The sequence below is a fragment of the Eretmochelys imbricata genome, chromosome 27, assembly GCF_965152235.1.
Source record: "Eretmochelys imbricata isolate rEreImb1 chromosome 27, rEreImb1.hap1, whole genome shotgun sequence".
Classification (NCBI taxonomy): Eukaryota; Metazoa; Chordata; order Testudines; family Cheloniidae; genus Eretmochelys; species Eretmochelys imbricata.
The window spans coordinates 8,256,937-8,283,968 of record NC_135598.1 but is presented as its reverse complement, the minus strand read 5'-3'; the positions used below and the strand labels follow the sequence as shown (position 1 = coordinate 8,283,968).

At 44.3% G+C, this 27,032-nt stretch overlaps 1 protein-coding gene across 11 annotated transcripts in view; it reads left to right on the top strand.

The window, feature by feature from the left end:
• Positions 1–27,032, top strand: part of LOC144257876 (microtubule-associated protein tau-like) — a 95,628-nt gene that overhangs the window by 58,988 nt on the left and 9,608 nt on the right. For 3 of the 11 annotated variants that reach the window (XM_077806069.1, XM_077806068.1, XM_077806070.1), the window contains exons 4-11: positions 2,727–2,813; positions 6,241–6,306; positions 9,804–9,893; positions 13,689–13,744; positions 16,400–16,597; positions 18,438–18,567; positions 19,658–19,711; positions 20,792–21,057. In XM_077806069.1, coding sequence (XP_077662195.1) covers positions 2,727–2,813; positions 6,241–6,306; positions 9,804–9,893; positions 13,689–13,744; positions 16,400–16,597; positions 18,438–18,567; positions 19,658–19,711; positions 20,792–21,057 — 947 coding nt within the window. Of the gene's footprint in view, positions 1–2,726; positions 2,814–6,240; positions 6,307–9,803; positions 9,894–13,688; positions 13,745–16,399; positions 16,598–18,437; positions 18,568–19,657; positions 19,712–20,791; positions 21,058–25,375; positions 26,073–27,032 lie in introns of those variants that run through there. The other 8 variants (XM_077806074.1, XM_077806075.1, XM_077806071.1 and 5 more) reach the window with 8 other exon arrangements.

The window sequence follows — 27,032 nt, the reverse complement described above, 5'->3', positions numbered from 1 at the left end:
ATAGTTTTGGCCTTCACGACATTCCCTGGCAAAAAGTTCCATATGGTGACTGAAGAAATAATTTTTTTTGTTTTAAATCTGCTGCCTGTTAATTTCATTCGGTGACCTCGAGTTCTTGTATTATGAGAGAGGAGTAAATAACATTTCCTTATTCAATTTTTACGCACCATTCCTGATTTTATAGACCTCTATCATATCCCCCCTTAGTCTCTTTTCCAAGCTGAAAAGTCTGTCTTTTTAATCTCTCCTTATACAGAAGGTGTTCCATACCCCTAATCATTTCTGTTCCCCTTCTCTGTACCTTTTCCAAATCCAATATATCTTTTCTGAGATGGGGTGACCACATCTGCACAAACTATTCAATATGTTGGCATACCGTGGATTTGTATAGAGGCAATATGATATTTTTCTCTTATTTTCTATCCCCTTCCTAATGATTCCCAATATTCTGTTAGCTTTTTTAATTGCCACTGCACATGGAGCAGATGTTTTCAGAGAACTAGCCACAATGACTCCACGATCTTTCTTGATGGGTTCAGCTAATTTAGATCCCATCATTTTGTACGTATAGTTGGGAGGATATTTTGCCAAGTGCGTTACTTTGCATTTATCAGCATTGAATTTCTTCTGCCATTGTAAAAAGAAAAGGAGGACTTGTGGCACCTTAGAGACTAACCAATTTATTTGAGCATAAGCTTTCGTGAGCTACAGCTCACTTCATCTGCCACTGTGTTACCCAGTTTTGTGAGGTCCCTTTGTGACTCTTTACAGTCTGCTTTTGACTTAATGACAAATTTCAGAGTAACAGCCGTGTTAGTCTGTATCCATAAAAAGAAAAGGAGGACTTGTGGCACCTTAAGGACTAATAAATTTATTTGAGCATAAGCTTTCGGGAGCTACAGCTCACTTCATCAGATGCATACCGATGAAGTGAGATGTAGCTCACGAAAGTTTATGCTCTAATAAATTTGTTAGTCTCTAAGGTGCCACAAGTCCTCCTTTTCTTTTGACTGAACTATCTTGAGTAATTTTGTATCATCTGTAAATTTTGCCACTCCACTGTGTACCCCTTTTTCCAGATCATTTATGAATATGTTGAACAGCACTGGCCTCAGTACAGACCCTTGAGGGACCCCACGCTTTACCTTTCTCCATTCTCACCTTTTATTCTAACCCTTTGTTTCCGAAGATCTTTTAGCTGAAGTGCGTGGCAGTACTTTCAGGATCATCTAATGATCCCTAATTTACTTTAATGACATGCCTTTTGTTACCTTAATCACCCTGCCTCTGTTTATAAACAAGCTCCCTGCCTGAAAGGCTGTGCTGCTCCCAGCTTCCGAACTCATCACATATCACACTCGGGCTGCTGCAGTTAAGAGCTCTGTCTGGGGCTAGGGTGAGTAGACCTCCCCTAGGAAACTCCGGGCGGGAGGGGCGTTAGAGCCCTCCCCTGTCCCCGTAAATGGCGCCCATGTTGTTTAACCTGGACATTAGCAATCCCATCATGCATACTCGTGAAGGGCAAGAGTTTGCACTAAAGTACTTGGCCAGAATATTCCCCTTATCCTCCTATGTGGTGCCCTCCATCCCAGAAGTAGCTGCAGTTCACTGGTATGTTTGCTCCTTTGTACACATTCCAGGCAATACAATTTGGTGTCTGTCAGAATGACCGCCAATGGTGAAATGTAAAATAAAATAGATACATGTGAAATAAAGCCTAATAGGCTGCTGTGGCAGGATGCCCGAGTCGGGTGGATAGTGTGACTCCTGAGTGTATGATGTTGCCACATTTTTTACAGAGAACCTAATCTAGAAATGTTCTAGAGATGTACTAATATTTGTAATTGGTGGTATTTCTGTTCCTCTGCTTGTAATGCCTGGCTACCATGCATGCATCTGTCACAAGCCTTGGAAGGAGAGGAAAATACTAATTTTCTTTAGTTTCTAAGCTTTAACTAACAGCAGCTTTATTCTGAACTGGGCTGTTGTACTTTTAAATGCTGATGTCTAGTGACCTGCCAGAGCTGTACTCCATTGGAAAGGAGAACTGCCAGCACTCCATTGCGATAAAACTCTCATTCCCAGCCTACGTGGTTCAAGAGACTGGCCCGTAAAATTCGAGCTGGTCCGGGACTGGATATTGCTGTCCTGTGCATCAGGACAGTGTTGTCATAAGGAGGCAAACCTCATTTGGTGGGGGAGAAAGAGTCGCCAGAGGTTTGCCGTGTGAGGAAAGTCCCAGCAGGGATGAGTTAGTGGGCACCGTGCAGCTGAGGTGGTTAATGAAAGATGCACGTATGTTATAATAAACATCCTGACTGTGGGCTGTTGTCACCAGCTGAGCTCTGAGCATCGCTTCTGCAGGCAGCTTTGCTGAATGTGCCAACCAGGCATTCTCGCCATCCTGCTCTGAGCATATTTGAAAAAGACAGTGCTGATAGGCAGACTGTTTTGTTTTTTGGATGGGTAAGTAATACATGGAGGCGTGCAGCTTGTGTGACAAAGGAGGTGATGTATACTGTGTGCACGCACTGTGCTTGCCCTTTTGTTTCCCATCACAAGTATCGACTTCCGTTCTGCTCAGCCGATAGGAAGGAAACCTGGTGAGCACGGAGGATGGTTTCCCTTCTGTGATACATCCTTCAGTGCTTTTTTATTTTTAAAGCACTGACATCTGAAGGGGTTTTGTTTCAGTCCGGCTGTGTGAAAGCTGCTTCGTTTTTCAGATGCCACGGCCCCGTTAGTGGAGGAGAGAGCACATGAGGATCGGATTGCAGCTCGGCAGCACGAGGAGATACCCGAGGGAACCACAGGTGAGGCCTCTGCACGCCTTCTGGTGAACGAGGAAGGCGTTTCGAAATGTGACTGGCAGGGTTGGCAATTTCCCGGGAAAAACTAGGTTAGGGCCGGGGACTGGTAAATACCGGTTTAAACCAGGAAACTGGGGAAATGATTGCATCGGTGTCCAGCAAGTTCAGCAAGCGTAGAACAAATCTTTTCAAATACTGGATACAGCTGTTCCAAACTGAATAATCTATCCACTGTTTCAAAGTTGGTCTTCTGCTACAGAATGCTGCCTGGCCAAATGGACCTGGAGTGGTAGGTGGCAACTGCATGGTTCTGATTACTTAATGCTTCAAGCCTACAACTCTGCATTATTATCACTCTCATGTAATCAAATGTTTTAGACGTTTGTTTATACAATATTGAAAACTGAAATGAGTCCTAACATGTATAACTCCGTTGAGAAAATAGCCAACCAAAATGTATAGACGTTCTGATGTTCAATATTTATGATGACATATATTGATATTACGACCAGTGCAGTTTTTCTTTTTATTTGTACAGCCCTAAATTCATCTCCTATCTACCACTGTATGTGATCACAATTTGAATATGTAACTAAAACTCAGCATAATGTGGTGTGCATTGATGAAAGAGTTTTTAAAATAGAAAATGCTTTAAACTGAGACTAACTAGTTTTTCACAGGGCACTAAAAACCAGGGATTTTCCTGGTAAAAAAACTGTTAAATACCATGCCATCCCTGATGGCTGGACAGTCTTTCTGGATGCCTATAGAGCAGGAAAGGGCACTGGAGTTACAGCTTAGTAGTAAAAGTACAAACATCTTATAGGCTTGGGTAGGTTCCAGTAAGCACACACAGGTTTGCTGCTTTATCTTCTCCTACTGGAAAATCTGAACTGATCAGGTCTGTCTCTTGTTCCCATCCTGCAGAGCAGCAGGATCTTTTCTCCTCTGCTGGCTCAACAGCATCATCCTCTTTTGTGTGTTCTGAGGGAACTAATGGATGAAGTGGCTGAGCTGGTAACAAAAGGATGCAGTTTCTCATTTCATCGGTGACTATACCTGAGAGTAGCCCCTGAAGGCACTAGGTTTGATCCTGGGAATTGCAGACTAGTGAGCTTTACTTTGGTACCAGGTAAACTGGTTTGAAAGGTGATTAAAAATAGAAATAAAATTTATAAAAAACACAGGAGAGAAGCAACCCAGCATGGCTGCTGTAGCAGAAAAGCATGCCACTCTAGTCTACTAGAATTCTCTGAATGTCGGCAAAATAATAGATGGATATAGTTTACTTCAGTGGTTCTCAAACTTTTGTACTGGTGACTCCTTTCACATAGCAAGCCTCTGAGTGCGACCACCCCCCCCTTATAAATTAAAAACATTTTTTAATATAGTTAATACCATTATAAATGCTGGATGCAAAGCAGGGTTTGGGGTGGAGGCTGACAACTCGCGACCCCTGGTTTATTTGGACTATCAAAATGCCTTTGTCTAAGGTCCTGTCTGCAGGCTTGACATGGGATATGAGGTTAAAGTATTGTCATGCGTCCGAAATTGGTGAAGAGGCCAAAAAAAAAAAAAAAGCAATAAGTGGTTAGTTTTTAACATTGTAGAAGCTTAACGGGGGTGGTGGTGTGCCCCCAGTTGTACGTTAGGACCGATTGTGTAATATATTAACCATCGGGGAAAGGGGTGATTAGTGAGCAGGCAAAATTTTAAAAGGGGCAAAATTAAGTAGGTCAGTCAAGACTGAAAGAAGACTGAGCTAGTCAAGTTTAGTGACTGGGCATCATGGAATGACAAATGGAATTCAGCACTGATAAATGCAAGGCAGTGCACATCCGAAAGCATAGTTCAAACTGTCCGTTGATGTTGCTGGGTTCTAAGCTAACGGTAGCTCTTCAGGAAACAGACCTAGGCATCATTCTGGGCATCATAAACCTCTGCGCAGCATGCAGCAGCCGGGCAAAAGGTAGACAAGATGTTTTTTTAGTATTTGTCCACATGGATCCCACTCTAGGTGCTCATACACTCCATGAATGAGAGATTGGATTCTTTTGGTCAGCCGTGTCCTTTGGGGCCACGGATGTGCCCTGCATGATAGAATCACAGGACTAGAAGGGACCTTGAGAGGTCATCTAGTCCAGTCCCATGCACTCATGGCAGGACTAAGTATTATCTACACCATTCCTGACAGGTGTTTGTCTAACCTGCTCTTAAAAATCTCCAATGATGGAGATTCCACAACCTCCCTAGGCAATTTATTCCAGTGCTTGACCACCCTGACAGGAAATCTTTCCTAATGTCCAACCTAAACTGCAGCTTACTGCAATTTAAGCCCATTGCTTCTTGTCCTATCCTCAGAGATGGAGATCAGTTTTTCCTCCCTCCTCCTTGTAACAACGTTTTATGTACTTGAAAACGGTTATCATGTCCCCTCTGTCTTCTTCTCCAGGCTAAACAAGCCCAATTTTTTCAATCTTCCCTCATAGGTCATGTTTTCTAGAACTTTAATAGTTTTTGTTGCTCTTCTCTGGACTTTTTCCAGTTTGTTCACATCTTTCCTGAAATGTGGCGCTCAGAACTGGACGCAGTGCTCCAGTTGAGGCCTAATCAGTGCGGAGTAGAGTAGAAAAATTACTTCTCGTGTCTTGCTTACAACATTCTTCCTAATACATCCCAGAATGTTTGCTTTTTTTGCGACAGTGTTACGCTGTTGACTCATACTTAGCTTGTGATCCACTGTGACCCCAGAGCCCTTTCTGCAATACTCCTTCCTAGACATTCATTTCCCATTTTGTGTATGTGCATCTGATTGTTCCTTCCTAAGTGGAGTACTTTGCGTTTGTACTTATTGAATTTCATCCAGTTTACTTCAGAGCATTTCTGATGCTGTACCCTGCCTCCCCCAAGGGTCCCCAACCACCTCTCTGTTTCTTTCTATTGCCTGGGGTAGTGAGAGGACACTTAACAGTGTCTGCCCGTTTACCCCATTGCTCTCAGCTTTTAGATTTGGGATGAGCATTGGGTTAGTGTTAGAATTAGTCTGAGCTTCGTTATAGTTAGCCCGTTGACAATAATAAAGAATTAGATATTTTTGTGGATGATAACATCCACCCTTGGGACTGAAAAAGGGATATAAATTCTCATGCTAACCTTGGTAAGGCCATTCCGTAATTGCCCACAGCAGTTTCCTGCACTTGTCTCTGAAGTATCTGGTACCGGTCTGTGTCATCCAAGATACCTCTGATGTAGCAGGGCAGTCCCTCAGCTGCAGTTAAAAGGTAGCTGCCTTCAGGTACATTATGGCACTGTTTGTAATGCATTCACACTGGTGGACAGGATCAGTAAGGAAGCAAATTTGTTTCTCGTGGCAGACATTTAAATTTAACTTTTGTGATTTTCCCCCCCCCTTTATTTAACTGTGAATCAGCTGAGGAAGCAGGTGTGGGAGCTACTCCTAACCTTGAGGATCAAGCTGCAGGAGATGGTGCTCAAGGTCAGTGGAATATTTGCTGCTGGGAAATAGTAAAATCCAACTGGGACCCAAAACAGAGAGAGCAGTTGCCAGTTGTTTGGGATTTTTCCTCTGCAAGGCTTCCCTTCTTTGCTATACACCCAACTATCTAGTTCTCCCTGCCGCTGCCTCTCTCTAGCCAGGAATGGTCAAGATGCTTTAAGTATCCCCCCTACTTTTTCATTTTAGGGGGACACCACCACTTTTCATCCATTGCCCTTCTTCCCTGGAAGGTCACAACCTGAGTCCTTGTCCTCTGTCTGGAATAGCGGACGGTTGAGTATCCTCCAAGATATAGAAGGAGGAATCAACTTGCAAAATACACACAGAGAGGACAATATGGGTCAGCCAACGGGAGATGCTCAGTATCCTCAAACTAGTCTCATTATGTACTTTGACCGATTCAGAGTAGTCTCCTCCAGCCTCCTTTACACAGAACACAACAAAACTAGCTACTGTGCTGTGTGTGTACGTACCGCATAACTGGGCATCTGCTTAACCGAGTTGAAAAATTACTCCTTTAATAGGGGGAGCTGCTAGCTCACAGGAGTCAGGCTGGAAAGGGTGATTTTGACTATGCTGACTTCAGACATAACTGAAAACTTCAGGGTGGGATTTTCAAAAGCATCCAGAGCAAGGCTAGTGCTCAGAATGTTTTTGAAGATTCCTCCCCAGTCTAATGAAACGGCGAGTGCAGAAAGCTGAATATGCTGAAGATGGTTTTCATGCTCACACTCTCCATCTTGTGCCATTTACATGATGCTTGGTTTTTCAAGCTGAGTAAATTCCATTTTGCAAGATATTTTTCTTGGTGGCATATACATGAAATGAATTTCTTCATCTGTTTGGTGTACATCCTTCCTGCTGCCTGCCTGCTGCTACTGTCAAAATTGCACACAACTTGTCTGGCTGAGAGAAGTACTTTCAAAGTTAGTGATGTTTAAAAAGTACATGTTTTTTTTTCTGTATCTCTTCAACTCAGGACAGAGTTCACATCTTCAGCTTCCATGTAAATGAAAGTTTGGTTATTCTTATCCTACTCCCTAGCAGAAGTTTGCCCATAATTGTATCACAGGATCATCATGCAAGTCTTTGTGATTGGCAGTTCTTATGTGCAAGTGGACAAGGCTTAGAATAGCAGAGGGTTCTGTAGGTGTAGCTTGAGGTCATTAGCAGAGATGTGATGGAAGCGTTGCATATCTGCCCATTCTGTCCAGCTCTGGCCACTTCTCTCTTCTCACCAGGTGTTTAAACTTTTCCCCCCCCCGTACTGAGTACCAGGTTTCGGCGCAGTAAATTGTTACTTCTCTAAAAATGGGGAATGATGCTTTAAAAGGGGCACTTCCATTTTATGATCCATTTTCCTCTGGGTCAGATATAATTGTGGTGAGTGCTGCACGCCTGTGGCCAGGTATAAATCATAATTAGTGACCTTGGTTTTGTTTTGCTGCGGACTTTGAAAACTGTCTCTTCAGCATGAAGAGGGAAGAGCAGTGAAGCGAGTCTCGAGTTTCTGTGGGAGGGGCAGCCTTTTAAATCTTCAGTTTTTTAACCGGAACATTTTAAACGTTACAAACTCCTTTGATCACGTGTTGCACGCTGTAGTCAGAACAGCAAAGGCATTTTGGAAATGTCGCTAACTAATGTAGTGGGCACATCTCTACTTTTGTTGTCCTTTCGGTAGGTTCCGTTCCCCTGCAGTGCGACTGTGAGGGAATGAGCGTTGCTGGTTAGCATACTAGCACGTGTGGGATGCCCTTTGGTTATCAAAGGCACTCGCCATGGCCTGACACAGGCTTTAGTGCCAGCTGCCAATTGGTACCCAGTTTTGGTCTGTCTTGGGTCATGAATTTGGGGACTCTGCAGTGATTTCACTTAAGTGTTGAGTTCTCTTAGAACCGTGTTGGTCAAAGGCTAATTTGGTTGTGATTTTTACTTGTCCCATTTTTTTAAAATTTCTCTTTAGAGTTTGTTTTTTATTGAAAGGATGCTTTTGATTTTAGTACAAACGTTTCCCTAACCTAGGCTTTTTGATTTAGCAGGCAAAGTCATGAAAAGAGATAGTGGCTGGAAGGCTGAAGCTAGACAAATTCAGAATAGAAATAAGTTGCGCACTTTTAATTAACCACTGGAACAATTTACCTCAGGGTATGGTGGGTTTTCCATCACTCCAAGGTCTTTTCCTCCCGATCAGATGTCTTTCTAAAAGAGATGCTCTACCTCAACCAGAATGTATGGGCTTGATGCGTGAAATTCTCTGGCCTGTGTTGTGCAGGTGGTCAGACTCGGGGTAGATGATCATAAATGTTCCCTTCTGGCCTTAAAATCTTTGCATCTGTGACTGTGAGTTCTGTTTTGTAACGGTTATACTGTCAGCTGCTCCAGAACGGGTGTGCAATGTTATGGTACTAATTACTCTGCAGAGTGGGCGGAACATACAAAATCAGAGGTTTGCAGTTGCAGGCAGGTGTTTCTGTTGTGTGATCCATCCTCTCCCCCTACACCCTGTGCTGTGATGGCGTAGACAGGCTACTGAAATAAAAAAGAATTAGAATACTTGTACTGCTCTGTCAAGTTTGTGGTAAAGACGTAGCAGAAGAAGAAATGGTCTAGAGAAGTGAAGATGGTTAGAATTCTGGGTGGCTGAGATGTGTCCGCTAAAACTAGCCTTATTTAGTTTGGACAGTTGGAGGGTTTTTAAGTTTTGTATGTAATCTTAGATTGGGGAGTATATCTATCCCTTTTCATTCTGGCCCACACTGTGTTGTGGTTACACAACACAATTATTGGCAGATTTATTTAGAACAAATGAAAGCAACGCTTCATTTGACACGTGGTCAACCCGTGGCATTCACTGGCACAAGAGCTAATGAATTGTCCAACACTGTAACTAAATAGAGGCTGGAAGTTGTGGCCTATAAAATTGTGCAGTTATTCCAGCGAAGAGAACGATCATCAAATATTAGCCTTCATGGCATACTTTGGACCACCTCTGTGGACGGAGGCTGGGATGGAATCCATCCACCATGTACACAGAGCATAACTAATCACACGCCAGCATATTACTGGGGTGCAGGAGGGAGGCTCCTTCCTCTGAGACTTTCAGTATGGGAGACAGGATAATTGGATAGATCTGGTATGGCAAATCCTGTGTTTGTTTTGGTACTCTACCTCTTCCCAGCAATGGAGCAAGCAGGCAGAGATGATGGATGATTCAATGTGTATCATCAAATCAAAGTGGAGTAGCTCTGATTTTAAGCCTATCTACAGGGACAAGATTCCTTTAAAGCAAAGAGAAACTGCAGAATTGAATTTTCCACTGCAAGTGGCAATGTAGGACTCGATTGCTTTTATCCATGTAGAATGGTTATAAAAAGTCTTTTAAGTCTCTTTTGTGTTGCAAGAATGACTTTCTATTGAAATACCTGTGCTATCTCTTTGCCACGCTTGACATCCTACCCTCCCTCTTCGCCCCCCAGAGGAGCTGAGCTCCCCAAGGCTATGGGAGAGTGTGGAACCTGGAATTCAGGAGCCTGTGGCAAGTGAGATTCAGCCAGAAAAACAAGCAGGTGAGATTTCGGAGACTCTCGTCCCTCTGTGTGAAATGCAGACTGGAGAACAGGTAGCAGCAATGCCTGCCAGAGCTGAGGCCACGATACCAGTCCCCCCAGGCATGTATGAAGGCTTCAGAGCCTTTGAAGAAAGCCAGGAGGCTGTCTCCAGAACTGAGCCCTGGGACCGTGGTGGAAAAGAGGACGTTGGAGTGGGTAAGGCGTTGGCAGATGAAGCAGGTCACAGTGTGTGCACGGAAGAATTTGCTGCATCAGCAGTTTCCAAATCCTCTCAGAGTGCTCCAAGAGCTGAAATGTTCTGTCGTGAGAAACTTGCTGCTCAGTTTGAAAAGTGGCCCCCGGGGGTTGAGGATGCGGGGTATGAGCCAATTGACAACTCCCTTATTAAAGACGGGCCATCTCCTTTATACAGCAAAGGTAAATTGAAAGAAGAGGCCGCTGGGCATGAAAAAGATGAAGACCGTGACATTGATGAAACTATTCAGCAGGATTCACCTTCCTCATTAGGACAGCAGGACTCTACAATGCTTGAAGCTGTGGAGGTGTATGCCTTTCCAGCAGAAGGCAGACCCAAAGATAATCTGGCAGAAATGTCTAGAGAGACTCCTGTTACTGAAAGCGAAGCTCATAAAGCGGGACAGATCCTAGATGAGAGACGACAGTGGTTGTCAGGGAAAGGGTCTGATGATGTCACCAAGATGGAGCCCTCTGAAAGTATGTACCAAGTGGAAGTTGAAGCTAATGTAATTAGGGAGGGAGAAATCTCAGGTTCTCCACTCGACGCAACCAAGTTTCCCGATAGGTTAAAAAAGGACGTGGCAGATAGAAGTGTTTCCTTGCAACAGGAGACGGGGGGAATGGTGCAGGCCATGGAAACACAAGAGGCACCCAAAAAGAAACCTGCAACTCGTATGTCAGAGAAAAAAGTCAGTCGGGTTCCTCATTTAAAAGGTGTGTGTGTCATTTTCCTGCCCCACGCTTGTTTCTCCAGTGACTTGCTCAGGGCAAGGCTTCTAAAACCAGAACTGGCACCCCTTGAATCTTGCTGCTTGACAGTTGTCCATGGATGTTCCCTCTGAACAAATCCAGAGTGCTGATGCTGCTTTTCACCCTTAGTTTACTCCTGGCCTTTGATTCATTCGCATCACACTCACGCTTCAGTTGCACGTTCCCTTGCATGGACGCTGACATGCTCCCAGTTGTGCTTTTCTCCCTTTTCATTTCAGTGTCCTTGGATTTATCAAAGCTGCTATGTAGACTCTTCAATTTCATCCATCACTCTAAATATTTATAAAAGAGAAGAGGCGTTTGACTGAAACTTTTTCTGGTCATTACTGAAGTAGCGTTAGCACAGAGCAGGCTATGGTTTCAGAGCTGTCGCTAATAAAGCGTGCAGGGTCTCCCACTCGTATTGCTTTGTGTGTTCCCCGAGAGCCAGTCTTCCATGTCGGCTTTTCTAAAGGCGAGGGAGGAGGAGCATAGTGGGCGAAACTTTGTCCTCAGTTTCCAAGCCCAGTACGGTGTGCACCCCAGACAATTCCAAAGAGATGGCTGAATTTTTGATGTATTATAAGAGAGACCTATGTGAGGGGAAGCCTGGCGGTTAGATACCTAAGAATGTTCGCTGAGAAACCTTGAGTCATTTAACTGCTCATCTGATAGCACTGCGGTCAGGTACCTTTAACTTTAGATGTTCAAGTTCATGCAACGGTGTTAGCTTAACTGGCCCGAGTAGGGGCCTAAAGTCATCCTGTTCCGGCACAAATGCCTTTGCTAGTACGCCAGGCACATTTTGTCTATATTCTCCTCTCACTAAGACCCGCAATCCTAAGGACACCTTGGGAGGTTGCCTGTCCAATGGTGAAATGCGGGTTTTTCACTTAATGGTTTTAATAAGCAATCAGAATGGGATCTGTATGAAAATCAGTTCGCTAATTTACAAGCCTCCTTAGCATCCATGTTTTAGTGCACAGGTGTTAAAACACCAGGTGAATTCTTTGGGGCCATGCCAGCCGTAGACCTCCATAGAGTTCTGACACTCTTCTGCAGGAATCATTTGCCATTGGTACACAGGTTTGCTTGTCTGTACAGGTCCCATGCCACTTTTGATGCCTACACACTGTCTTGGCACAACGAGCCCAGTCAGCATGAATATTCAGCCTATAGTCTCTCCCTCACATGAGGCAGGAAATGGAGGATGGAGGCTCCCACCCTACTGACTGTACCATGGGGATCAGCAGCTGCTGTTAATGCTGTTAAACTTAATATGCAATCAGAAAAGCTTCATTCACACCTCATGACATTAGCAGAGGTTGCCATCACTAGTGCCAGTAGTTTAATGGGTGGAAGCACATGTCCTTCCCCTCTTTGAAATAACGTTGACTGCGTTTTCAGAGAGTTCGGGTTACAATATGCTTAAAGACAGGTTTCAGAGTAGCAGCCGTGTTAGTCTGTATTCGCAAAAAGACAAGGAGGACTTGTGGCACCTTAGAGACTAACAAATTTATTTGAGCATAAGCTTTCGTGAGCTACAGAAATACAGAATGCATCCGATGAAGTGAGCTGTAGCTCACGAAAGCTTATGCTCAAATAAATTTGCTAGTCTCTAAGGTGCCACAAGTCCTCCTTTTCAGTATGCTTAAGGTCGCCAGCTTCTGATTTAGTAGCAGGAACAGAAAAGGGGCTGGGTATTTCCCTTTTCAGCCATGAATACCTGGAGTTCTTATCTCTAACGCACAGCACAGCCTTCATTGCACAAGGCACCTTTGCTGTTTTAGGAAAGGGAAAGGCATGAGGCAAGTTATGGAAGTGGATAGTGGGGGAGGTTCAAGGTGACTGCTAGAGCTGTTTATAAATGACCTTGTACATTTCATGATCAGCCAGAATAAATTCCCAAAGTTTAGAGAAGATATAAGAGCTGTTTTCCCTTTTAAATTAAGAAGAAATTTAGCTGCTGATGGAAAAAAGTGGGTTTAGTAGTTAGCATCCTAGAGTGTAGTTCACACGTTACTCTTTCTATATATCTAATCTCTTTATTTGCAATACTGCAATGTCTGTTGTAGTTTGTAGGTTAATGGGGGAAAATAATAGTGTAATGGCCCAAGAAACCCTGCGTGTTCATTATGAATCTAATTTAAATGGCTTTCATTTGGCTGATAAAGCCTCAAGGGATATTACAGGTTCTGAAACGGAATCCTAAGGAGTAATATCTGCCAGTAAGACAGAAAGTAGTACCTTGAGAGAGATGAAGAATATAAATGGATTTCAATAAAATTGCTTTTTGAAGTAATACATTGAAAAGTGATTTCGAAAAACAAGAAGCAGCAGTTCTGTGACTTAAGGTCTTCAGCACTTAAACTCCGTAGGTGTGAGGCATTCATGAGTTTTAGCCTTCAGACGTGATGCTTAAAACCTTATCTGCATTTGTTTTTAAGAGCAAAGGGACAGGCTTAGGCCTGAGAATGGAGCTGTTCAGAAAGTCACCATCAGAACAGTATGTCAATCTTCTTTTCAAGGATGGTCTGGTATAAAACTTGCGGCATGTTTTTGATGCTCCCATGCATCTCTAACGCATCATCTCCTATATTAAGGCTAATCTGTAACACAGCAAGAACACGCTTTAAAAAGAGGAAGTAATTTGATAAGGGCTGTTTTTTAATAGACTTAACTGAAATGAGAAGAAAAGAGAACGTTAATGCATGTTATGATAATGCAGGCATTATAAGCTATTTGGTATTTATTTAGTATCCCCAAGAAGAGGAACATAACTGTCTTTTATTTGCATTTCATCAGCTCGTATTGACAGTAAAGACAAAGATGGAACTGATACTGAAGAGAAAAAGCCTAAGGTAAGATGACAAATGTATGAAATATGTTGTAAGCCTTCTGTGTGTGTGCTTGACTCCATCTAGACCCAGCTGCTTTTGACCTAAATCACACATTCGTTAAGAAACCTTGCCATTAATTACCAGTTTTCTTTTCTTTTAGTGTGTGTTTGTTTTTCCCCCTCCTCCTCTTTGGAACGTGCAGCCATTTTAAATCATGAACCTTGGAAGAATCGACTCATAACAAAATTGTGACTTTTTAAAAAAATTAACCTGTTGGGTTTTTTACTAATTCAAAGGAAACCCCAAGGTGCATGGCAGGAGTCCAAAGTGTGTAACTTTCCAAAAACTATTACTCTAAATAATTGGGTCCCAGTCCTGGAATCAGATCCATGCAGCTGCGAGGGTAAGCCTTTGTGAAATACAGTTGCAGATTTGGGGCTTCGGTTGGCGAGCCAGCAGTTCTGAACTTACATAACTGCCCGTTTTGGGAACAAAGAAAGAGCAAGGCTGGGAATTTGGTCTTAGCAACAGTTAAAAAATTGTCCATATCCAACAGAGTGTTGTGTTCTGAATTATACAGGCAGTTTAATACTGGGAAATTCCATAAGACTGGAAGAGTGCTAATGTGCCGATATTCAGAAAGTGCAAAATAGATGACCTGGGTAGGAGGCCAGTTAGCCTGACACCAGTCCCAGACTAAATAATGGAGAAGCTGATCCAGGATTAAATTAATGAAGAATTAAAGGATAGGAATATAGCTAATGCCATTCAATGTGGTTTTATGGAAAATAGGTCTTGTCAAACAAACCTGACTTCACTCTTCGAGGGGATAACAAATTTGGCTGATAAAGGTAATTGCACAGATATAATATACTTAGACATTTGTAAGGCATTTGACTTAATACCACATGACATTCTGATTAAAAAATTAGCACTCTAGAATATCAATAAAGGACAGTTTAAACAGATTACTGGCTAAACTGGCAGATCTCAAAAAGTAGTGATCAGCGGGGAATCATCATCAAATGGAGTTGCTCTTTCCCCAGGGATTGGTACTAGGCCTGATGCTATTCGGCATGTTCATCAAATGATCTGTAAGTAAATATAACATCACTGTGGAATAAAATTGGTAGGTCAGAGATTGGCAGAATTGGTAAGTCATGATGACACGGCAGTCATACAGTGTGATCTGATTGCTTGGGAAGCTGGGCCTATTTAAACAAAAAGTGTTTTAATACAGCCAAGTACAAAGTTATACATCTAGGAGCAAGGAATGCGGGCAGTGTCTACCAAATTGAGGACTGTATCCTGGAAACCATGGCTTAGGGCTTGTCTACACAACGCAGCTTTTAGCGACACAGCCTTGTTGGTAAATGTCAGCGTGTGTAAATGCTCTTTGTCAGTACCTTGTCGGCACTTTTGCCAACAAAATACTTGCAGCCCCACGAGCGGCCTTAGCTTTTGTCGGCAAGAGAGCACTCCTGCCAACAAAACCGCGTTCAGGCTGCCACTTGCGTTGGCAAAACTTTTGTCTTTTGCGCGGGGGTGCTTTTTAAAGTACCTGTGAAAGACAAAAGTTTTGTCGACAACTTCGCAGTGTAGACATACCGTTTGAAAAGGATTTTAGAAGTCATAGTGGACAATGAACTCAACGTCAGTGCTCAGTACGATGCAGTAGCAAAAGAAAAAACAAAACGCAAATGTGATCCTTGGATGGCTAAATGGGGGAGAGATGAGGAGGAGCAGGGAGGTGATTTTGCCAGTTATATTGTAGTGGTGAGACCGACGTCCCTTTGGGATTTGCCATCATGATGCAGACGATGAGACTAGAATATTACTCTATTTGGTGTCCATATTTTAAAAAAGGGATGTTGGAAAATTGGAGAAGATGCAAAGCAGAGACACAAATTATTTGAGGACTGGGGGAAATGCCTTACAGGGAGAGACTTAAAGAGCTCAATATGATACCTTGTTTGAGCTTATCACAAAGGAGATTGAGCGATGGCTTGGTTACAGCATACAAGTACCACCATGGGGAGAAAATACAGGCTACTAAAGCACTCTTCAGTCTAGCAAAGAAAGGCACAACAAGAACCAATGGCTGGAAGCTGAAGCCAGGCAAACTAAATTGGAAATAGGGAATAAATTTTTAACAGTTGGGGGTGATTAAGCATTGGAACAAACTCCCCAGAGTAGGTCGTGTCTTCAGATCAAGGAACAGGGAACAGTCTGCTGCCTGCTCCAAACTCTTCTGTGTTCTCTGAATCTTAAGAACTAGGGAGTCAGGTTCCCAGGACGACTTGTTCTCAGTGGGACCTGCTGGGTGTTGAGCGCGTTAGAAAATCTGACCCTGTTGTGGGCACTGGGCCCTTTTGGAAATTCTGGTCATAGATCTACTAGCTTCTGCCAAATCAGCTTCTTTTTTTCAAATGTATCAAGAAATGTGACAGGGTGACTAATAAGCTTTAAGTGAGACTTCAGTCTGACAAGCCAGACGTCGTCGTGTGATGGAGAACTCCTGATCGCAGGCGCAAGTCTGTCTCTTGTGCCTTGGTGTATTGCACCTCTAACTCCTAGCCATTCATATTTGACTTTAACCATCATCCCTTTTCAGTTTGTTTGTTCGCATGCTGATCTGTTTTTAATTTTATTTTTATTTTGTTTACTTGTGTGAAGACATCCACACCTTCCTCTGCCAAACCCCTGAAAGGTAGATCCTCCATAACCCCCCAACGACCCTTCTCTGTTAGTACAACCCCTTTGAAAAACCCCTCCAGTCCTGCTGAGTCCTCAGTACCAGCTTCCACTCCTAAACGAGTCTCTTCTATCACATCCCGACCTGCCAGTACAGGAACAAAAGAAACCAAGCCAAAGGTAAGGAAATCGGTGAAAAAGAAACCAAAGCTACCTTTAAAACACTATTAGTTGCCCATTCCTGACTGATTAATTCCTGCCCGTGCTGAGTTATATCAGCCTGTCTCTCCACGCTGCAGTATGTTCTGTGTGTGTGTAATGTCTCCTGCCTACTTCAAGTTACTTAACGGAGGAGGTAAATTGGACTGAAAATTCTCCCAACCAAGACTGTGAATAGCTTCAGTCAGGAATGGCCAGTCAACCATTCTGCTCATTTATGGGGTGGCTGGAGCACCTGGTGTTTACAGTGTTTATTAAAAAAACCCAAACTAAGTAGCGATGTTACCATGAAATCCTTTACTGTCCTTGGTTAGGGAGTGGCTTTAAGAGTAGCTCTTGTGGAAATTTTATAATTCGGTGGTATTCAGACCAGTCGCATCTTTCTCATCTGCTCGGAGGCTCCCTTGGTTTGCATTCATTTTAATGCTGTTTTTTAAAATCTCTCCTCCTTGTGCAGAAGGGTTTTGTCTTGTATTTCAATTAGGCATTGAATTCTTTCACATTGCAACAACGTTGTGTTAGCATTTATGGGTGCGTTGACATAGTCTTGGATATATCTCATATATATTGGAGTCAGATCTTCCATGCTACAAAATTATGCAGAACACACAATACACAGCCCTCTAACAGGGCTCTGGATCATTCTGTGTATATATAAAAAAATGACTCTTAAGAGTTTCCATTCATATAACTTGTTAGAACCTGAAGGAAGGGGGAGAATAGAAATTGTCTTGAATAATAGGATGAGCTTCAGTGCTAAAGAATTTGGAGCTGACCAGTTCTGATCTCCAGCATGCAGGCATGCATTGCTTCAGGGCTGGTGTACATTTTTTAAAAGTGAAAATGTCACATTCACAGTTGGAAATAATGCTCAGTGCACTCTCTCCCTGATAGAGAGAGAAACAAACAATAACATACTCCAGCTTTCTTCATTAAAAGCAAGAGCAGTGGTTTGAAATTGTTGAACTCTGACCAATAGCACTTCACCTTTCTTTTTCACACTTTCAGTGGAAGTTTTCATGCCCCGTCCTGCTCAGACAGGGAGTAGATGGTTTTGAACCCAATGTAGGAAGCTGCCTTGCAGGATGAAAGGGGTTATAACCACAATAAAGGAAATGGGGAAGGAGGAGATTTTATTCTGCTTTTGAATTTTTAAACACCAGTGACCAGCCTGAGCAAGCCTTTATGTCTGAATTGGCCAGCAGGTTAATTTTTCATAAACCTTTTAGCCCCCTAAAAGGGCTGTTGAATGAACATAAATGACAGTTGATCAGAAATGGGGAAAGGAAGCTTTTGTTACTGGTGAGGCAAGAGTTTGAGGAACAGATGAAGGACATGGACTTACTTTTCAGCCAGACCTGCTAATTGGGAAGGGTAGCAAAGCATTTCATGGCACTGCATAACTGAAGTGAACAGCTTGCATGGGAAGGTGGCATGGCAGCCATGTGCTTCCCTTTGAGTGTAGGTGCTACCTCAGGGCTTCCAGTCACTGGGGCTGGTGCAGCCGGCACATCATCATGGGGCAGCATGCTAAGGGGCGGTGACTCATTTACAACTAAAATGGCTGTACATGTGGAGGTCATCCTGGAAGTTGCTCATCCTACCCTCCTCACCTTGCGGCAGAGTCCTGGGATGGTGGGGGCAGGAGCCGAGGAGCTCTTTGCAGGCTCTCTGCTATCTGAGTGAAGAGAGAGTAAAAATCTTGAGAATGTCCCTTCACTGGGCGGTTGGTTGGTTTTTTTTTTTTTCTCATGGGTCTGCAAACCACATGGTAAACGTTTTGTCCCGATTCCGCCATCAGGGTCCGGAGATGAAAAGCGGAATGAAGATGGCTGCTCCCAGGTCTGCAGCACAGACTCAAAAAAGCCCAGCCAACGCTACCCGGATCCCGGCAAAAACGCCCACGACCCCCAAGACGCCTCCCAATGCTGGTAGGATGGAGTGTGTGCTGCATGCAGAAATCCCCAGTGGGCGTTCAGCACGTTTCCAGGGAGGCAGGAATCTTCTCTTCCCAGAAAACTCTGGGATTGCCCCTCCCTAAAATCACTGACAGGGTCAGACTTGGTGTGCACATCTATTTTTGTGCATAGTGTGTCACGAAGCAGCCTGTCTGTACTCAGCCCCCGTTCCTCTACTGCAGGAGAAATATTCTCCTTTCTGAGCTACTCTGCCATGTCAGGAGTCCAGACATATGGGGAGATGTGAGATGCAGAAAGATGAGTGTTAGATGTAACGTACTGTGCTTTCTGGGACGTTGAGCAGTAGCAAAGTGGGGACGAATAAATCTTGTATTTCATCTAGCTCTTGAACAGTGTGGTGTCCCGTTCAGTGAGAAGAGGTTCCTTTTATACGGGTACAGTTAGGTAGGGTGGGTCTTCCTGTACTTCGGGTAATCCTGTAGACTAGCCCCTAGGGTTCATTCACTAGGGTTGGACAGATTAAGGAGCGTGGGTGTGGTAGCAGTGATCTGTATAACATCCACCACCGGTTTGTGTGTGTTGAGCTGTGAATGGAACTTAGCTATGAATAGTTTTTGTGTAATAAGCCTGGTCGGATACTGGTCTGTCTGCTTCCTTCATATAATCGTCTTGGTTTAGGATGACAACTGCACCTCCTTTTCCTCTGGTTAGTCCCTCTGGGAGTATAATTCATTGGATGCTCTCTGCTCGGATTTGGAAGATTTAAACTGCTGCGGTATTTTTTACTACCATCTAGTTTTTCTTTTTTATTGATTGATAGAGCTTTCAAAAGGCCAGTCATTCGTTCCTCCACAGGGGCTGTATTTGGGGATAGAGGCATCTTTGTACGTCATTTTTATTTAGGATACGTTCTCCTAACCATATGGGTGATTAAGCCAGTGCTCTTGATGCTTTCTGGGCATTCTGCTCCAGAGGTCACAAATTACCTGAAAAGTGGTGTGTCCTGCTGAATATTTCTTCTGTTTATCCAGGCATGGATAAAACCTTTGTTAAAGTTTGAAGCGTAATTGATTTTACTTAAGTTTCTTTAACTTTCTTTCAGCTGGCAGGAAGGAGCAGAGAAAGCCGCCTACCACAGCAGCAAAATCTGAGAAAGGTAAAATGTAAGGCTTTTTCCCCCCCTGTTCGATTTTGGAAACCATTCGAGCTGTTTTAAAAAATATTTTGCAATATCAGCGTTTTCCTTTTCCATATTTTTTAATTAAAAATATTTGCATCTGAATGTTTTTGTTTGTAACTTGTCAGGCACTGAGAGGTTAATTTCACAGCCCTGTGAGAAGCTAGTTTTTCATGATCTGTGTTCAGAAAACGAGCGTAATGTTGTGGGTTGGGAACGTGCTCTTATTCACCGTTCAATTGAAATTGAAGAAATGCAGGTACCCAGCACTGTTCCACTCCTGTTGCGTGGAGCAAGTCAACAAAAAGTTTTGTTCTCCCGCCTGCTCCCACACTGTTCCTGAGTGAGTGAGATTGAGAGAAAGAGAGTCTGTGTCCTGATTAGTTCAAGAGGCAAATTAGGAGTCAGGTTACCTGGGTTTCATTCCATATAGATGTTGGTAGAACCATCGTGAATATTGCCTAAGAACGCTGGTTGGGTTTTGAGTGTGGGTCAGCTCGCACGTAAAGCTCCAAACAACCATTCTATAATTCCTGCCTCTGCTGTTCATGCTGGGTGGCCATGGGCAAGCTGCTCCCCTGTTCTGTGCCTCAGTTTCCCCATCCGTAAAATGGGGACAGTGCTGTCAACCTCCTTTGTAAAATGCTTTGAGATCTGCTGATGGAAAGGTGTACAGAAGAGGAAGGCATTATTAGTAACTAAATGTTTGTAAAGTGCCCTGAAATCCTTAGATACAAATGCAGTTTTATGTATCTTCTTTCCCAACCTGTCTGATCCCCTGCGCTGTGCCTGTCCCCTGCTCCAGGACTCTCCTCTACAGAATCGTTACTCCCTTGCCTCGATTCACTGGTGTTTTTTTTCTAGCTAGCGCTGCCCCCCCCCACCCCAATCTAGATACTTCCCATCCACAGTAGGGGGATGGTCAGTACCAATCGGAGCAACTTGTGAATGTTGACTCCGTGGGCATTCCGCATGTCGAATAGCAGGTGGGCATTCTTGGAGCCGATTGATCAATTCGTGCTTCCACCCTGCAGTTACATGTGCGTCTGCGAATTGCAGGTGAACCAGCGAAGTCTGGAGACAGAAGTGGTTACAGCAGCCCTGGCTCACCCGGGACCCCCGGCAGCCGTTCCCGCACGCCCTCCCTGCCAACTCCCCCGAACCGGGAGCCCAAGAAGGTGGCAGTGGTTCGCACACCACCGAAATCCCCTGCTTCTGCCAAGAGCCGCCTGCAGACTTCTACTGCCCCCATGCCTGATCTGAAAAATGTCAGGTCCAAGATTGGTTCCACTGAAAACCTGAAGCACCAGCCAGGAGGTGGAAAGGTAAATCCTAAATCTGCTTTCCAAGTGGATATCGGGCAGATATTGCATGGAGTTTTGGCTTACAGTGGAGAGCTCTCTCTCGATTTATAATAGAAGAGCAGCTTGCAGCCTCTCACGTTGAAGCAGCAGCTGTGGATGACAGTAGCTTGCCTAAATTTCAGCCAGTATCTGGTTTAGAATCTCATAAAGGGAATTGGGTGGTTATGCTGAAATTGCTTGTCTGGCTTAGTGAGTCAAGGGAGGGGCGTGGGCTGCAGAGCCTGGGCTCCGGTCCAAGCTGCAGCCTCAAAGCGCTGTCTACACACCTTAGAGCACTAGCGTGAGGCCCAGTAGCCAAGCTTGGAGGCTCCCTCCTGCGGGCTGGGTAGCTGTACCTTTAGACACTTTTTGCACTCAATATATCGATTTAAGCAATTTGTCCCTGGAGCACCCACGTTATCATCTGATCTGGGAAGGGAACCTGCTCACAAGCTCGGAATCAAGTCTTACATGACTTTCCCTCCAGTAGTGTGAATGAAAATAGTTTCCTACTATCTTGTCTGAAGGCTCTGCTGTACTTTCCTTTAGGGACCAGGGGAAGCTAAGATGCTATCGAGTAATGGGCAATAGCTGATTTTAAAACACATCCCAATCAGCTGTTTTGTGGTGTGCAGAAGGCTCGCGGGGGAAAGGAGCGAGGGCACGGCAGGCTCAGGGGAGGGGGCGGGAAGGGGTGCAGTGGGCAGGGCCTGTGGCAGAGCCAGGCGTTGAGCGGTGAGCACCCCCGGGCACATTGGAAAATTGGAACCTGTAGCTCCAGCCCCCGAGTCGGTGCCTATACAGGGAGCCACGTATTAACTTCTGGAGAGCCGCATGTGGCTCCGAAGTCACAGGTTGGCCACCCCGAGCTAGAGGTTCCCTTGAGGTCTCTCCAAACTGTATTCTCAGTATCCCCTTCCACCATCATGCCAACCTCCCGCGTGACACATAAGCCTCCAACCCCATGGCCAAATTCTACCTTCAGCCTTTGCACCTCGCTTCCACCAACCTCAGTGGTAGCTGGGTGTGCATCAGAGGGCAGAGCTTAGACTTGTGTCTGGAGGGGTAAAACAGCTGACGATGGAACACTGAAGGGGAGCAGTGGGAGGGAGTGTGAACATAAATGTCCGAGCTAAGGAGTTGATGGAAATACAAGTAATTAAAACAAAGATGATGAGCCTTCCCGGCTGCATGGCCCCTCTTATAGACTGAACTGTCTCCAGTTTAGAAGGGGAACCCCACAATGATGGGTGTTGTGTAGGTGTGTTGGGGGAAGGGATATATTAAGACTGAGCTGCCAGTCAAACTAAAAATGGTTCTTTTAAATAACCTTTTGAAAACAAAAAACAATCGTTGACCTGGAGATAGAATCATCTTTAGGAACCAGTCAGCAAAGGAGTTTGTCATCTTCTGAGGGGTCTTGGTTTCACTAGAATTCCAGGCCGCCTACCTTCCGTCTACTTAGATTTCTTTGCATTGCTCTCATGGTTTTGGCTTGGGGTCCTGACCCATCCTGGGCAGATGATTGAGGGACTAGACACCACTGTACATCTCATCAACGTAGGGTAGTAAGAATCCCTTTTCCCCACTTCTGAGGGGTGAATGCACACTGGAGGGCGCTGCTGGCCAAAACCAGACTTGCTCTGTGTCTAACCGATGGTAGTAGGTCCAATGGCAAGAGTTTGCATTTCTCTGAAGGATGGAGCACTATGTACCTCGCGTACTGTCCTCAGCAGCTGCTTGGGAACCATTTTGTGTGACTGTATAGGAGATTTGCCGAGTGACTGGGTAAATGTGTGACATCAGCATTTAGATATGACATTGGTATGTCACCTGAGTGGCTTTTGGCAGTATTTTAGGTAGTATTTTTTTAAAGGAAGCATTCTTTGTTGTAGCTGGTGATTATCAATTAAATAGTTAAGTTCTACTTTTTTATTACAATGTATTAAGTGGCTTTTGGAGTCAGTGCTGGTTTGTCATGCCAGCTAGAATTGCAGTCCTCCTTGACAATACCATTGATACCAACTGTTCATGCAGAGTACTCAGAGCAGAGCTGAAGCGCCATTCTGTAGGCATTTCCCCGTTCTTCCAATTGTACAAGCTGCTTTCCAACCATCTGCATTAGGACACGCAATAAACTGGAACTGGCGGACCTCAAAATTGCAATAGTCCAGTGGTTTCAAAAGTGCAAAGTCAATTTATAGTAAATTGATTAAACTCTATGCTTGTTTTAATAAGCCATTTCCTCTTTGAAGTCAGTTATCTAACCCTCCACCCTCATCCTAATGAGTAAACTTCTGTTTCCTTTTTTTTTACAGTAAGAATAAGAACAGCTGAACTTCAAAATAGTTTCTGCTATGTATGGGGGAAATGAGTGGTGGTCCTTTTGGGATCTTACTGCTATTAAGTATACTTGGCTTTTATGATCTCCTTAGTAGGATAAACGTAGCTACAGTGTTAGGAACAAATTGAAGAAGTTTGAGCTTTTGAAAGGCAGTGTAATCTAGTGGATGGAGCCCAGGGGTGGGAGTCAGAAGTGGAAAAGGTGTTGAATGACTGCTAAATGTTCCAGGTATTTTCCTTCATCCCTTGATTTCAATGGAATGTTAATGGGTAACAACAGCCCAGTGCACTTGGAGGAAAGGTAGACAGCAGAAGGTTAAGGAGAAATGAATGTAAAGGGAGAGACAGCAACACCTAATTGAATTGGCTGTGTCTGACGTGTTGTGTGTTCGTTGGACTGTCTGTGCATGTGCACTTAATGACATGCTGTTGTTTTAAAAACCCATCCAAACTGATTTGTTTCCAGAATGACTAATCATGCTAAGGCTAAAAAAAAATTCCCATAGGAGACTTCATCAGCCCCCACTTTCTACATACCCATCATCAGCCCTTTAAAAATGAAATGGAGAAAGGAGCTCTGGGACACAGCCTTAATGGTAGCAGCAATAACTGGCTACAGCAGGCCAGAAGCTTTGCTGAAGTGTGCATCTGCCGTGTGACCAAGGAACAGATAACGCAGTCCACCTGCATTTGTGTTGATTTGTAACTCTTGCCCAGGTAGTGGAGTTAGTGAAGTGGGGATTTCTTCTGCTCTTCGCATGGTTATGTTGCTAAACAATAGCTTTCTCATAAAGTAAACTTTGGGCTTATCTGCACGCAAAGTCGTACTGGCATGGTTAAAGCAGAACTCCTCCTCTAGTGTGGATGCAGTTACACTGGTATAAAGGTGCTTTTCGATTCCTAGATTTCAAAGCCAGAAAATACCATTAGATCACCTAGTTTGACGGTCTTACGGGGAGGGGAATAAACCGTGGTGGTATAAGGTGCCTTTATCCCAGTAGAACTGTGTCTACATTGGGGCCTGCACTAGTATAACCGTAGCTGTAAGAACTCACATTCCAAATTAAAATGGTTATACTGGCACGAAATCTGTCTGTAGATAGGCCTCAGCTAGTGGCAGGCCAGGCCCTCTGAGCATAACCGCATGTAAGTCACCTGTAGATTTATAGTTTGTGTATGTGTGTATTTAGAAACAGTGTATAGCTGTAGATCTGAAATACAGAGTCAAAGAGGCAAATCCTTTAGCCTCGTTTGTAACGGAGCTATTCTGGCCATTCTGTCTAGAATTTAAGATTTTATAAAGTGCAAAGACTTTGGTCTCCATTCCTTTATAGCTCTTTCCGTCTCAGATGTTTGAATCCCTCTGAACCCATGTGTGGGGTCTGACCATGTTCCATATTTCTGGTTTGTGCTCTTAGCTGGCTGCGTCTGCCCCTTCCGGTCTCAGTCACGCGGCTCTGAGGGAAAGCGAGTCTACTATGCTGCATCTACCCCAATCTGGCAGGGTTTGGAGCTGGGCGGCCCGGGGGTTGCTTCAGGCGCATCTCTCCTCTCACCCCACCAGATTAGAGCTGGGGAATTTATGCAGAGCCAGCAGAGATTTCATTTTCCTCACTTGGAATTCCAGAGCACTTTCCGACCCCCTCATTGCTTGGCGTGTTTCCCTCTGAATGTGCTGGAGGAAACGTGGACAGCTGGGGTTTTTGCGTGTTTTTCTAGCTTGTAAACTGGGGCTACCTATGCTGGAGACAAGCAATTGTATCTGAGCTCTAACCAGGCGCTGCTCACCTCTGCTGGCCTCTGTAGATCCAGTACCTTGAGCAGACAAAGCAGCATCGAACCAGCCCATTGGCACTGCTCTCTATACTGGGTGGTGCTCTGTCGTTTGCGTTGTTTAACACAGAGTTGATCTCTGGATGATGGTGGTGTTACTCATGCTCTTTTCTGGCTGTCGAAGGTGCAGATAATGAATAAGAAGCTGGATCTTAGCAACGTTCAATCCAAGTGTGGCTCAAAGGATAATATCAAACACAGCCCTGGAGGAGGCAGTGTGAGTACTTCCACACTTTCATGCACGATAACAGAACTTATTAATAGTGGCGTGATTTTGTACACTAAACCTCCAATGCTACCTTCAGCGACCGCGCGTTCGGATAGCTATTGGTGATGCCCAATAAATTAACCCATTAACACGGAAGGCCTGGTTAGATAAACTCCGCCGAGTCTGGTACATGCATCGCATGAACAGATTTAATTGGAAATCCTTCAAGAAGAAACGGTGTTCCATAAGAAAATCTCCTGTTAATCCAGAGGTTTCTAGCTATCTGGAAGTATAAGTGCCTTATTGTCTGCAGAATGGAATCACTGAGTGTAAGAGGCAGATACTAATGCTCTCTGTGTGCCCGTCTTTGCTATGGACGGGTAGTTTAGGAAGTGCAGGCAAACTGAAGTCCCCTAGTTCTGTAAAGTGCCATCTACAATTGCAACACCATATAAAATGTGAAAGACCCAGTCACTGCCTGAGAGCTACGTTCAAACTCAGGCAGAGGATGATATATGGGTGCCATGGTCCTTTTAAAGATCATGCATCTGCTTGTTAGTGACAGGTTTCAGAGTAGCAGCCATGTTAGTCTGTATCCGCAAAAAGAAAAGGACGATTTGTGGCACCTTAGAGACCAGCAAGTCTCTAAGGTGCCACAAGTCCTCCTTTTCTTTTTGTTAATGACAGTGTCTCCAGCGCGCTTTAGGCAGTGGCCTGAGAGGACTGATCAGAGTATTGCTGGACTCGCTGAGATGGACGTGGGGATTCTCCAGTTTAAACTGTTAGCTTAAATGGGGGCCCCCAAATAGTGACACTGTAGCTTGGTAGGGGCCCACTAAGAGTTACAGTGGAGTCGCATCGTACGCACATTTAACTTATGCGAATTCAACTATACGCGCTCGGCAAAAAATGAGGAACCATAACAATAATTCACGGCGGTGGAGTACTGTACAGGAGTTGACGGGAGAGCACTCGGGGGTCGATTGATCACGTCTAGATTAGACGTGATCAATCGACCCCCCTGCTGGATCGATCGCTGCCCGCTGATTGGGTGAGCATCTCGCCACACTGAGTGTGGTTTTTAGTGTTTAAAGATACATATTTTTTGTACAACATGGCCCCTAAATGCCAGCCAACTTCTTCATCTGGTGCTCAACCGAAGAAACAGCTATCTGTTCCAACACTGGAGGAAAAACTGGCTGTGTTGGACTTACTGAGAGACCGTATGTCTCCAGTGCGGCATGTAAATATGGCCGCAACGAATCAAGCATCCGTGCTATCAAGATTCGAGAGAGAGAAATTCGTCAAGCTGTGGCATCAAGTGCTCCAATAACTGCTAAGGTGACGAGCCAGGTACGTGATAAGTCTTTTTAGTGAAGACTGAAAAGGCATTAAACTTATGGCTGGAAGATATGAACCATAAACGTGTGCCTGTCGATGGCAACACATTGCGAGGAAAGGCTCTTAGCCTCTACGCGCTGTTCAAACCTCCCGCCGAAGAGGGACAGCCTTCTGATGAGAAGGAATTCAAAGCCACCCAAGGTTGGCTTAACAGTTTTAGGAACCACTTCAA